We start from the raw sequence: 14,258 nt of genomic DNA, 5'->3' as shown, positions 1-14,258 counted from the left end.
AGCAAAGCAACTGCAGCGAGCAGCAGAAACAACTCAAGATTAGGGGTGATGTCATAAGACATTTACTCATCCAGCCATATTTTGGCCATATGCTATCAATCATATTGGCAGGGATATAAAATGATGAATGAGGTTGTTCCATGAAGACCGCTGTCCATGTGCCCTGTGTGTTAATAGGACAGACGTAAGCCACACATGAATCACAAAGGCAGCCATTCATGTAAGACTACCAATAAATGAACAGTGGACTCCAGACAGCATGTGGTTAGCTCGCTTCCAACACTATATTTGGCATTTTGCTAGACTGATCAGGGTGAACAAGGACCAACAAAAATTGAAGTGACATTGTATATCAAAAAATCATTTCTCACAGAGTATGCATAATCATAAAGTCACTAATGATAGGACTAGTAGATGGCCGATCATCAATTTCACTTGCAAGCGACGAAAGAACAGAGGATGATACAAAGGCCAGAATTAGATATAAAAATAAACAACCTTTATTAGAAAATTTCTTTCTCTTTTTTCTTTAAAACCACAAGTGAAACAGTGGATGAAACACAGTGCATATATACAACAAGAGAAAAACGGGATGGGTAAACCACGGCTAATCCATAATAAATACTTAGTATCACTTAATATATATGCGATATTACATATGCATATGTCCTCAGAGTATACGTCATACTGTTGACCCCAACAATAAAGATATAAATAGATATCCATGCCTATAGCTAGGACTATGATGGTGGTGCAGGCCGATCGATAAGAAATAATGTAACATAAATGCAAAAGATCGCCTGCCGCAGTAACAAGGGGGCACAGTAGGGAGCCAGCGGTCACCACATCACCCTGACGTGCGTTTCGGCAGAGCCTTCGTCAGGGGGTGTGGTTAAGGTGAAATGTGTGCAACTTAAAAAGAGGACCCGGACCAATGACGAAAAACCGGAAGTGATGAAACGTTGTCATGGTATCGAGCTACGCTGGAGATGCCGCTAATTGGTAATAATAATAGTAATCACGCCCAGTATATGGGATTAAATAGTGAAGAATAGTGGCAATATCCAGAGAGCATCCGAAATATGAAGTGAGCAGCTCCGATAAAGGCGCATGCGCACTCAGAACCCTACCCCGCCCACCGCGGGTGCAACCTTGTCTGTGAGCGGCCCGTGTGCGCATGCGTGCTCGGCCCGCCGCATCCTTTTGCTCTCGGCGTCTCCCAGGTGATGCGGTCCCGCTGTGCAATCGCGCTGTGGCTCCGCCTCCCCTTGACGCGGACGCCGATGGGCGGGGTAGGGTTCCGAGTGCGCATGCACCGTTATCGGAGCTGCTCACTTCGTATTTCGGATGCTCTCTGGATAATGCCACTATTCTTCACTATTTAATCCCATATACTGGGCGTGATTACTATTATTATTACCAATTAGCGGCATCTCCAGCGTAGCTTGATACCATGACAACGTTTCATCACTTCTGGTTTTTCGTCATTGGTCCGGGCCCTCTTTTTAAGTTGCACACATTTCACCTTAACCACGCCCCTGACGAAGGCTCCACCGAAACGCGCGTCGGGGTGATGTGGTGACTAGGGTTGAGCGAAACGGATCGTTCATTTTCAAAAGTCGCCGACTTTTGGCAAAGTCGGGTTTCATGAAACCCGACCCGATCCCTGTGTGGGGTCGGCCATGCGGTACGCGACTTTCGCGCCAAAGTCGCGTTTCGTATGACGCGCTTGGCGCCATTTTTTTCAGCCAATGAAGGGGCGTGGGCAGAGTGATGACATAGGTCTTAGGGGCGTGGACGCCTATCGCTATGTTGTCGCTTGTGCGCTGTAGCGATTTGCACTGTGTAACACAGGAGGAGGAGGACGACCATTGCCTTTGCATTGGGTTTCGTGTTTCGGTCGATCCTCGACTTTTGAGATAGTCGGGTTTCGCGAAACCCGGCTCAACCCTAGTGGTGACCGCTGGCTCCCTACTGTGCCCCCTTGTAACTGCGGCAGGCGATCTTTTGCATTTACATCTGGGTATGTTATATTATTTCTTATCGATCGGCCTGCACCACCATCATAGTCCTAGCTATAGGCAGGGATATCTATTTATATCTTTATTGTTGGGGTCAACAGTATGACGTATACTCTGAGGACATATGCATATGTAATATCGCATATATATTAAGTGATACTAAGTATTTATTATGGAGTAGCCGTGGTTTACCCATCCCGTTTTTCTCTTGTTGTATATATGCACTGTGTTTCATCCACTGTTTCACTTGTGGTTTTAAAGAAAAAAGAGAAAGAAATTTTCTAATAAAGGTTGTTTATTTTTATATCTAATTCTGGCCTTTGTATCATCCTCTGTTCTTTCGTCGCTTACTAGACTGATCAGGGGCACAATCCGTTTACCATTGTTGATCTAGATTCAAAATACCTTGACGTCATTAGTCCATTATAGATGAAGTTTACTTGAATGGGGTTGACCTGGATTAGTAAAACATGTCTCCTTTCTTTCAGAAACAGTGCCAACATGGACCATAAATTGTGTCTGGCACTGTACCTTGGCCTGTGTTACAATACCAGGCACAACTCATGGTCAGTAGGTGGCCAGTTAAAATTCAATGACGAGGCAATCTGTAAACTACGGAGTGACTATGACATATTATCAGATAGTTTGTTTCTTTTAGTTTGATCATAGAATGTAATGTGTTAAAATGAATTTAGCAGGTTTTTGTTCTGTAACCTGAGAGCTGCATAATGTAGGGGCAGAGAGCCTGATTCCAGGGATGTGTCACTTACTGGGCTGTGTTGTAGTTTTAATACAATCAGTGTTTTATCAGCAGGAGGGTAGCACTAGAGACTAGGTGTCTCATGCCAGGTAGTCCAGCTAATCTGTGTGGCCCTGTCCCCACCACTGATTGGCAGCATGCTGACATTGTGCAGTGTACACAAGCTGCCAATCAGTGGTGTGGGCGGGGTTATGCACAGCTCAGCATTTAGAGCACTGCTACAGGAGAGAAAACAGTGATTTTATCAGAACTGCACCAAGCAGGCCTGGAAGTGACACATTACTGGAATCAGGGCCTCTGCCCCTATATCATGCTGTTCTCAGATTCCATAACAAAAGCCTGCTAACAGATTTCCTTTAATGGTTTCTGTGTATTTTCCTAGCTGCCCTTCAGAGCATCTTCCCACACACAGAACTTGGTACCTTTCTATCCCTTGTTAAAAAAGACAAAGAGCGACAGCTGAAAGAGCTCACCATGATCGTTACCGGCATCCGTCTGTTCAACAAAGACTGTGGAAAAGGTGGAGAGGGCATTGATGACTGTAAGTGCGTGGGTCCTGTGCCTGAGGCTGGTTTGGATGGTCGGAGGGTCCTTGGGGGATAAATTATTTGGAATAATTATTCATATTTCAGTTAGTGTTTCCTACAAAAATTCAACATCTATACAATTATTTGCAATTACCATCATTTCTCCGGCCTTTTTAATTATTTTTTGGGGCTATGTTCACATCTGTACCCTAGACTTCATCCAGTTCCATAAGTTTTGATTGAAAAGTAGGACAGCAGGCAGTATTATTTTACTATCAGGACCCTTTGTATCCTGATACTAGTCAGGGGGATATATGTCTGTCGGGTGGATTATGTAAGTGTTGTGGTTTCCATATATAACAGCTAAATATGATGCATATGCAGTAGAGGCTTAAATAAGAATAACCTTGGACTAAGACCGGATTCACACATCTGCAAGTCATGATCTGCGTACGGACCACAATTTACGGACTGGGCTATATGAGGCTGTTGAGCTCAGTCAGGAGACCCACGGCGCTCCATATATCGGGGTCCGTACTCCGAGATCTGCGGATGTGTGAAACCGGCCCTACAGGTCATGATACATAGTCAAAACACCTCATCAAAGAAACAGGCATCACAGTGATTGTATCATTAGATCTAATATTAATATACTGTGATGTTATATTAATATGGACATAACTGGAAAAAGTCGCAGTAACCATAAACAACGAAGAAAAATAATGACAAAAACTTCCAATATAATTTAAATAATCAACATTACATTTTATTAACTAGCCAGGTACAGATGACAAGGAAAGGGAAGGGGTTACACCCACCAGCACATGCCAAGATTGGGATACTCACGACAAAATCTATAATAGCATTATAGGCTAAGGGATCATATATAATTATATGGTATATAATCATATCTATTGCACATTACCCATATGGCCTATTGCCTTGGTAACCCAGCACATATAATGTAAATCACATAGAGGCAGCTATAAGAGCTGCTGTAATTACCAGTAAAGCCAGGAGTATGTCCGTGAGCGTCCTCCCCGACGCGCGTTTCGGCGGTGTAGCCTTTCTCAAGGCTTATAGTAATTCTTATCATGGCTGCTGGCTGCACACATAATATATTAACACCTACAATCCTGGGAGATTTATATATCCCATATATTACGTATATATGGCCTGAAGCTAAAATCGCTGTGCTCTCCTCCAGTGCTCCAGTTATGTCACGTGACCCCTGCAGCCAATCAGAAGCCGCTAATTGACTGCCTCACTCTTAATTCCTTCCGACAAAACTGACATTAGAAAGAAGTCAGAATGAAGCAGTATCTGATTGGTTGCAGGGCTCTTGTGAGATAATGTCACCTGAGACCTGGCGCCGAGGTTGCTGAAACTCCGTTGGCTTCAGAAGTGAGTTATTTTAGAAGTGGGAATATAGCAGTTGAGAAGAAGTTCTCTGAGAAGTGGACAACCCCTTTAATCTTGCAGTTTCATGAGTAAGATCATGCAGCCTGTGGCATATAAAAGTGTGGAAACCCATGGTCAAAATTACTTTTATTGTGAACAGTTAATCAAGTTTATGATGAAATGATCTCTAGGCCTAAAGTTAAAGATAACACATTTTCTTTGTATTTTAGGCAAAAAACAACAAATTGTTTTAAATTTTAAAAAGTACTAAAAAGAAAATGGGCCTATGCAAAGGTTTGGGCACACTTGGAGATTTGTGTGGTCAGACAACTTTGATCAAGGTTTGTGGAGTTGTGGTACATTGTTCTACTGTTGAGAGACACCTGCACAAATATGGACTTCATGGAAGAGTCATTAGAAGAAAACCTATCTTGCGTCCTCATCATAAAATTCTGCATCAAAGGTATGCAAAAGAACATCTAACCAAACCTAGAAACAAGTCCTGTGGACCGATGAGGTTAAAATAGAACTCTTTGGCCATAATGATCAAAGATGTGTGAAGAAAAAGGGCACAGAATATCAGGAAAAGAACATCTCGCCAACCAATTGACCATGGGGATGGATCAATCATGCTTTGGGGTTGTGCCGTAGCCAATGGCAAGGTGAAGGTTTCACGGGTAGAGGGAAGAATGGATTTAATGTAATTTCGACAAATTCTTGATGCAAACATAGCACTATAACATCTGTAAAAAAGCAGAAGTTGAAAAGAGACTGGCTTCTACAAATGGTCAAACACAGGTCAAAATCCACATTAGACTGTCTTAGAAGGTGCAAGCTGAAGACTTTACAATGGCCCTCACAGTCCCCTGATCTGAACATCATTGAAAATAACAATGCATGCAAGACGACCCAGGAATCTCACAGAACTGGAGGAATTTTCCAAAAAAGAAAGGATGAAAATCCCTCAAACAAGAATTGAAAGACTCTTGGCTGGCTACAAAAGCATTTACAAGTTGTGATACTTGCAGAAGGTGGTGCTAATGCTACTAACACTAGCCATGCAGGGTTCCTAAACTTTTGCATTGCCCCATTTTCTTTTTTGTAATTTTTAAAATGTATTTTTTTTGCCTAAAATACAAAGGAAATGTGTCATCTTCAACTTTAGCCCTTTTAGAGATCCGTTCATCTTCAACTTGCTTAACTGTATAACGGTAATTTCGACCAGGGGTGCCCAAACTTTTACATGCCACTGTTTTAATGGCGTTGCAATTTTGCAGGTGAAATCGCATTTTCCCTGATATATTTAGTCACTGTCCAGGTAAACAGTGGAAAGACTAGAAATGCAGAGTAATGTTTTCATCATCAGGGTGACCACTCCTTGTGAATGCAGCCATAAGGCACGTGCACACGACGTCCTATTTCTGGCATAATCTGCCTGGAACCCATCTGAAAGCGCTAATAAAAAGTGTAAAAAAAAGTAACAAACTGCACAGCAATGTCAGACTTGTTACACATATGTTATATCTTTTGTCACTTCTATCAACAATTGTGAGGCTTCGAAATCCGCGAAGAGGCTCAAAAAATTGACCTTGACCATTCATCTGGCGAATATAAAATAAAGCTGCAGGAACATCGCATGTACTGTATCAAAAGAGACATTTAGCGAAAACACCGCCTGCATTTTCCTGAAGCTTTTTCCTATAGCAAAAGTAAGGTATGCCGGCATCTAAAAGATACTATGTGCCCATACCCTAAGGGTCATTTCGCGTTCCTAGGAAAGCTGATTCTTGATAATCGGCCTGTCTAATCTAGCTGCCAATCACCCAATAAACAAGAAAATGCTCGTTAGACAGGTGAAATAATTTTTAAGCTTTCTTGATTAGAAATCCTCATTCTCGGCAGCACATCGTCCTGTGTAAATCAGACATGTGCTGCCGATAACGTGATGTTCTGCGTACATGGAGCTGTGGTCAACCTCTCTAAACACTAGACGATCATCGATCGGCCAATGTAACCACACAGTAATGTATCTAATGTTCCCCCACACACCCCCTGCTCAGCAACATGCAACCGGCCGGTCAGGCTGCGTTTCCCATTGCACGTACAAATTAGCATTTTTTAATACAAACTGTTCTTGTTTTGGCAGTGCCAACTATTCTAAAGGAGGCCATACCCGCCACCACAAAACATATCGATTCAGAACTTCAGTCATCCCGAGAGATGATATATAGATACACGGCTCTCATAGAAGACATGGATGGCAAAAAACAGAAGAGCAATCTGCTCAACCTTACCCAGATGAAGGAAGCCCTTTACAATGCAAGGCAGCATGAGGCTCTCTTAAATATTTTATTGGTAAGGAATTAAAATATAAAGTAGTACCTGGAGTATTGTTTCCCGCTGCCCTCTTTTTGCACCTTTCTGCCACTGATCTGCCTTTTTAGGGTCCCTTCTGTGTCGTCACAAAGCAGCTGTGGGGCTTCTCAGGCTAAGGGTGCAGTTAGAGGGCCGAATAAATCAGACCGGACTTGCGGTTCTCACGATCTGAGCATGACCGCATCATTTATTTATTTATATGCAGCTCGGGTGAGCCAGGTCCAGTCCGAGCATTGCGATACAATCTCAATTTGATATATGCGGCCGTCTGACTTGCTGGTAATATGGCTTGCATCCTAGTGCTAGATTGATTTTGGCCTAGGAAACAGGTTCTGGGGCCATGAACGTATTTTCAAATGTTTTTATTTGTCCTGTCTAGGTTTTAGTGTTTGTCACATAACAAATACTCATATTGTTTAAATTTAGGAAGTGCAACGAATCTTTTGTACATGTCTTATGTCTTTTTGAAATTTGGAACTGTTAATAATCCTTCTATCTTGACCAAAACCTCCAGTTCCAGCTGCCAAAAAAACTGCTAAAAAGGATAATGCTGCCTCCACCTTGCTTCTCTGTGGGTATGGGATTTTCTTTTGGTGATGTGCATTGTTCCCTTTGTGGAATTTTGGAATTATGACCAAAATATTCAACCTTGGTCTCATTACACCATAACCAGTTTTACCACATGCGTTTTTCAGACTTGTTATAGCCAGGCTTGTATGTATTTTTTTTGTAAGAAAAGGCTTCTGTCTTGCCATCCTACCCAACAGACCGGACATATGAAGGATACATGAAGTTGTTGTCACATTCAGTATACAACCAATAAGAATTTCCTGCAGCTCCTTTAATGTTGCTTTAGGGATATTGGAAGCCTCTTAGATACATTTTCTTTTTGTCTTTTCATCAAATTTTAAGGAACGTTTATGTTGAGTCCTCTTCCGTCCCTGGCTTCCTGGATTGAGGAATCCAAGTAAATGACACGCAGCACAAAGGTTGTGTGTTCATAAATAGGGGTAGCCCCGGAGCACGCCTGCCTCACTGGGCGCTCCCCCCTTCTTTATATAGTAAGAAGTTAGGCATTTACAGACATGCGCACAAGCGCTCATATTTCATAATCACTTACAAAGCAAATCTATACTAGTGAAAAGTTACAATATCTGGTATGTGGGTGAAAGGCTACAATATCAAGGAGAAATGCGCGCGTGATTACTTCTATAAAAGGAAATGTCAAGTTTGCTGTGCAGAAGCAGATTTCATCTGGGAGACAAAATGGATCCTTTGGTTCAGTCTGGTCTCCACAATTCCCCCCTTTGACATATTCTTTTATAATTTGTCATAAATTTTTGCATGAAGCTTGTGCATTTTCTTCTTTATGCGGCAGTATACTAAAATATAAAAGAAAATTAGTACGGCAATAATAAACTTTATACTCTTGCATCTATTACACAAAATTTATTTGTGCATACTGAGATACCCTTGAGTACAATCTTGAATAACACATATATGATTACAATAATCATATATATATGTATTATGCTCTGCATAATCCCGGCAACCCACCCACCGATCCCTCTGAACCAGTTGGCTGGGTTAAGAAAAGAAAAGGTATCTGACCACCAGCTATCCTTATTCTGGTCATTGTCTTTGTCATACTGATCTCTGAGTCGTTGTACGTCCTTTAATTTAAATGTCATACTCATAGTACTATTCGGGTCTATATAATGACAGCTGGTGGGTCCAATGATTTGACACATACCCCCTTGTGAGGCAGTTAGGTAATCCAATACCAGGGTATGTTGGTTGACGACTATTATAAGCTGATTCTGTACAGCTACACTAGTGTTTAGTATATCTAATATATCCCAGATCTGATCATCTAGATAATCCGTGGCTCTAACTAATTTATCCCACATCTGTGTTAACATAGGATAAATAAAAATGGTACTAGCAATTTTGTTGGGAATTCCCATTTGTACTATATGTGGCCTCCCCGAGGGACGTGGTGAGTTATCTGCAGCTCTTTTATACAGTGTGTGCTTGGGCACGGCTTGCATATTCACTTGTTTATTTGAAATTATGAAAGTAGCCGGGGTTAGGCGTCCTAATGTACAAGTACCCTTTATACCTACGGGAAGCCATTTATATGCTCCTTCTCCGCATATCCAAAATGTACCTTCAGGCAGATCCCATAGAGCTGAGTGCTGCAATACCAATCTGTGAGCCAAATCCACAAAACTAGATACATTTTGAAGCATACACCAAGAGGGTTTTTGTCCCAAGGGGCTACAGTACCCGGCTGCGGGATTACCACATACATGCATTCCGTTGACATACTCATTGGATTCATTACAAACCAGGTTCCCCGGCTTACTTGTACAACTGTTATCATCACCTTGGGGGAACAACTCAGAATGTTCCCATTTTCTATTATGTATGTATCTTTCCAATACTACAGGTTTGAAAGCATCAGAGGGAGGGGCGGTTGTACTGAAACTGAGCTGTAGATTTTCTGTGGGGACCTGTCCTAAATTAGTTAATCCAGTCTTATTCCTAGGGACCCAGGCTCCACCCTTATAGGCCAAATATTGTAGATGTGTACTACTCCCTGAGAGATTACCCTGCCACCAAGGAAATTCTACCCATCCCACAATTGGTATGGCGATTGTAGTATTCCATAGCCTAGTATTACCAGTTTGGTTGTTGGCCAGGTTGTCTGAACAATTAGGCCAAGCGAATATTTCTTCTGCTGATACGGGAACTGCTAGAAAAGGTATACTTGTGGCTGATACCGGCGAATGGGTACAGATCCAACAATCTGTCAGGGTTTGTGTATTGTTTAACAAGTCGTGCACTAATTTTCTATGATGTTGTACGAATCTATTGTTCAAAGGGGCTAAAGAATTTAGTCTTTCCCATGCCTTCGTTGTGGTTAACATTATTAACATCAATATCATGAGTTTTATACTGCTTTTTTGCAATGGCTTGCATGTATCCATGATGCCTTTCCTTCAAGCTTGACTGATGTAGGTGTTGTCAACAGGACTTGGAAGGGTCCGTCAAATCTTGGTTCAAGAGCCTTTCTGGTGTGTCTTTTTATATAGACTTGATCACCTGGTTCCAACTTGTGACTTCCTTCAGTGTTATCAGGATCTGGAAGGGAAGCAAAAACTTGTGCATGCACCTTAGTTAATTGTTTCTGAAGATTTTGCACATAGGAAGTCAGTGATTCAATATTTAACACAAGTTGCTGTGGAAAGTAACATCCTAAATTGGCAGTCCTGCCAAACAAAATTTCATATGGAGACAGTTTAGTCTTACCCCTTGGGGTATTGCGTATTGAGTAAAGGGCCAGTGGAAGGCATTCTGTCCAAGGCTTTCCTGTTTCAGCCATGGCTTTCTGTATTTTTAATTTTAAAGTTCCATTCATGCGTTCCACCTTACCAGAACTTTGAGGATGATACGGAGTGTGTAACTGACTTTCAACACCCAACATTTTTAGTACATTTTGAAATATTTCTCCAGTGAAATGAGTACCCCTATCTGACTCGATCACTTCAGGGAGACCATAACGGGGCACCAGTTCGGTAACCAGCTTTACAGCAGTGTTTTTAGCTGAAGCCTTCCGAACTGGATAGGCCTCTGGCCACCCCGAGAACATGTCCACACACACCAACACATACTCATACCCATTACTCTTTGGCAGCTGGATAAAGTCTATCTGCAACCGTTGAAACGGGTAGAGAGGTCGGACGTGGTGCTTCATAGGGGTCTTTGCTGTCTGTCCGGGATTATGTGTCAGGCATATAGCGCATGCAGCACAATAGTCTCTTGCGTAGTTGCCAAAACCTGGAGCCAACCAGACTTGCTTTGCCAGTAGTGTCATTGCATTTGCAGACACATGCGTAGGGTGATGTAATCCACCAACTACTATCGGGTACCAGGCTCTAGGTAGACATATTAGTCCATTTTTCTTCCAAATTCCCTCTTGTTCTTCTGCCCCTTCCTTTTTCCACCTGTCCCTCTCCTCTTCTCCTGCATCTTCCTGTGCTTGTCTCAGTCTATCTTCAGTATTTTCCGTGGGATTTACAGTATGGACCTGTTGTAAGGGTTTGACTGCTGCTGCTTTGGCTGCTTTATCAGCCCTATAATTTCCCCTAGATTCCCTAGTGTCGAGTCTCACATGTGCAGCTACCTTGATTACTGCTACTTCTTTTGTTTCTTGTGCAGCCTCTAAGATCTGTTTGATCAGAGAAGCATGTTTTACAGGTTGTCCTGATGCTGTCATGTAACCTCTAGCTCTCCAGATTACTCCAAAATCAAACACAATACCATGTGCATACCTAGAATCAGTGTATATATTAGCTGTCTGATTCTCAGCTATTTTTAGAGCTTCAATCAATGCTGTTAGTTCTGCTTCTTGTGCAGATTGTTTCGGTGGAAGCGGTTCTGCTTTGAGAGTTTCAGATCCTGACACAACTGCATACCCTGTATGGAAGTTACCTGTGTCATCTGCAAACCTACTACCATCTATAAACAGCTCTAAATCTGGATTTTGAAGTGGTGTTTCGGATACATTGGGTAAGCCTACCGTTTCTTGTAAAATGAGCTCTGTACAATCATGTGTGTATCAGTGTCCTTATTCCCCCCTTCAGACTCGAGAGGTAGCAGTGTAGCTAAATTGAGAGTCTGAAGCCTTGCAAATGTGATAGTGGAGGGTAGCAGCAAAGAACACTGAAGCCGCAAATGTCTGGCCATGGAGATGTGTTTTGGTTGGACCTGGTTTAATATCCCATAAACATCATGTGTAGTTTGAACTGTGAGTGGATACTCTAGAACAATTTCTGATGCTTTGTTCAACAATAGTGAGACAGCAACAACTACACGTACACAGGTTGGCGCTGCTCTAGCTACGGGATCTAACCTTGCTGAAAGATATGCAATTGGTCTTTGTTTCCCTGCATGCTTCTGGGTAAGAACTCCTGTAGCATGGGAATCAACTTCTGCAGCCATAAGCTGAAATGGTTTGGTGTAGTCTGGTAGCCCTAACGCTGGAGCTGAAACAAGGGCATCTTTTAATTGTTGGAACGAAATCTGACCTTCTTTTGTCAACAAATAAGGTTCACTTTTTACACAGTCATACAGTGGTTGCATTAGTTGACTGGCATGTATAATCCATTGTCTACAATGAGACACTATTCCTAAAAATGCTCGTAGCTGTTTATGATTTCTAGGCTCATTCATCTGTCTTATTGCTTCAGTTCTTTGAGGTGTAAGATGCTTTTTACCTTGAGAAATGCAATGACCTAGAAAGACCACTTTGGTCTGACAAACTTGTAGCTTTTGTCTATTCACTTTACACCCTTCTTTTTCTAGGAAACATAGTAAACTCACAGTGGACCTTTCTGCAGTTTCTAGATCTGGGCAGCAAAGTAGTAGGTCATCCACATACTGCAAAATTACTACCTGTGGTTCGGGTTCAAACCTCTGAAGGACTGTTTGTAGGGCATTTGAATAAAGAGTAGGGGAGTGTATCATTCCCTGTGGAAGGCGTGTCCACGCCAACTGTTTGCCCTTAAATGTAAATGCAAACAAATGCCAACTGTCTTGGTGTAAAGGAACCGAGAAAAATGCATTTGAAAGATCTATTACAGTAAATACTTGAGAACTGGCTGGTATCTGTGATAGTAACGTATGAGGATTGGGTACAACTGGGGTGATTGGATCTAGAACTTTGTTTATTTCTCTTAGATCATGTACCATACGATATTTGGGCATAGAACCCTTATCAAGAGTTCTCTTCTTGACTGGATACAGAGGAGTGTTAGCAGGTGATTGTATTTCTACCAAAACCCCTTTCTCTCTATATCCCTCTATCTGTTTTGTAATCGCTAGTTCCTGCTGGGCACTCACAGGGTATTGTCTGAGCTGTGGGAGAACAGTTCCTGGTTGCACAGATAGTTTTACAGGAGAGATATGCAATAATCCCACATCAGTGTCACCCTGTGCCCACAGTGTTTCTGGGACTGTTGAGAGGTCTAGATCTGTGGTGTACTCTTTTTCTTCAGTATAATCCTCAAAAGCCTGAATTCTGACATATTGTTCTAATATTTCTGCATCATCAGGGATAGTCAGCATGACTGTGCCATCTTCCCTAAAATTGATGTTAGCTTCTAATTTCTTCAAGACATCAGTTCCCAACAAACATGTTGGGGCACCTCTGGCATACAAAAATCTGGATGCAAAACATTTAGGTCCTAAGGAGACCTCTAGGGGCACAGTGTATGGTAGTGTTTGAATTACCCCATCATAACCCTCAGCAAAAGTTGTTTGTTGTGAAATATCTTCCGGGTTTGGAAGAAAATCTTGATTCAAAATTGAGGAAGTTGCACCTGTATCTATCAAAAATGGAATCTCTCTTCCCCCCACATTCACCTGTATTATAGGTCTTCTAGCTGGTAGGGAAGTTTGTAACACATTGAGTCAATCTGAATCTGGTATGGGACCATCCACTATGGATGTCTGTTGGGTGTCTGAGGGCTTATTCTTTGGTACAAATTTTCCTGATTTTATGTCTGCATGCTTCTTTCTACATTCTCTCTGGAAATGTCCTGGTTTCTTGCAGTAATGACAGGGAAAATTATGTCTTGCCCTTCCATCTGTTGTGTTTGCTTGCGCTATTCTGACAGGCTTATGATTTTCTCTTAAATCCAACTCTATCCCTACGGCTTTTTGCCTGGCCAAGTGTGGGTCTTCCAAGGTTCTCCAATCAGGAGTTGCAGCCTTAAGTTTTTCCTTTACTTTTGGAGACAATCCATCTATAAAGGTTTTTGTAATTAACCTCATCATTCCTGGAGCGGTTAGATCTATTCCTTCATCTCTAAAATTATTCTCTACCCCTACATAATATTCATCTACCGATTGTCCAGGTCTCTGAGCCACCACTCCCGTTGTTCCTCTCTGCCTCTGTTTCTGCCTCATGAAAACTATTAAATGGTCTACAAATTGTGTTCCTGATTCTATCGTTTGTAAGGCACCTTGTCCCGCTTGTCCCTCTTGTAGCTCCTGTCCCACCTGTGGCCTGTGTCCCTGTAGATGTGTTAGCAGTTCCTGGAAGAGACCAGGAGTCATTTTCATTCTACATAATTCCTCTCCATCTGCCCAGACTCCTGCATGAGT

At 42.1% G+C, this 14,258-nt stretch overlaps 1 protein-coding gene across 2 annotated transcripts in view; it reads left to right on the top strand.

Moving 5' to 3' along the window:
* Window positions 1-14,258, top strand: part of CFAP206 (cilia and flagella associated protein 206) — a 49,029-nt gene that overhangs the window by 16,878 nt on the left and 17,893 nt on the right. Inside the window, exons 5-6 of one of the 2 annotated variants that reach the window (XM_069726391.1) lie at window positions 3,227-3,322; window positions 6,856-7,064. In XM_069726391.1, the coding sequence (XP_069582492.1) occupies window positions 3,227-3,322; window positions 6,856-7,064 (305 nt within the window). Of the gene's footprint in view, window positions 1-3,163; window positions 3,323-6,855; window positions 7,065-14,258 lie in introns of both variants that reach the window. The other variant, XM_069726390.1, reaches the window with a different exon arrangement.

The sequence above is a fragment of the Ranitomeya imitator genome, chromosome 5, assembly GCF_032444005.1.
Source record: "Ranitomeya imitator isolate aRanImi1 chromosome 5, aRanImi1.pri, whole genome shotgun sequence".
NCBI lineage: Eukaryota > Metazoa > Chordata > Amphibia > Anura > Dendrobatidae > Ranitomeya > Ranitomeya imitator.
This window is presented reverse-complemented; position numbering and strand designations above follow the sequence as displayed.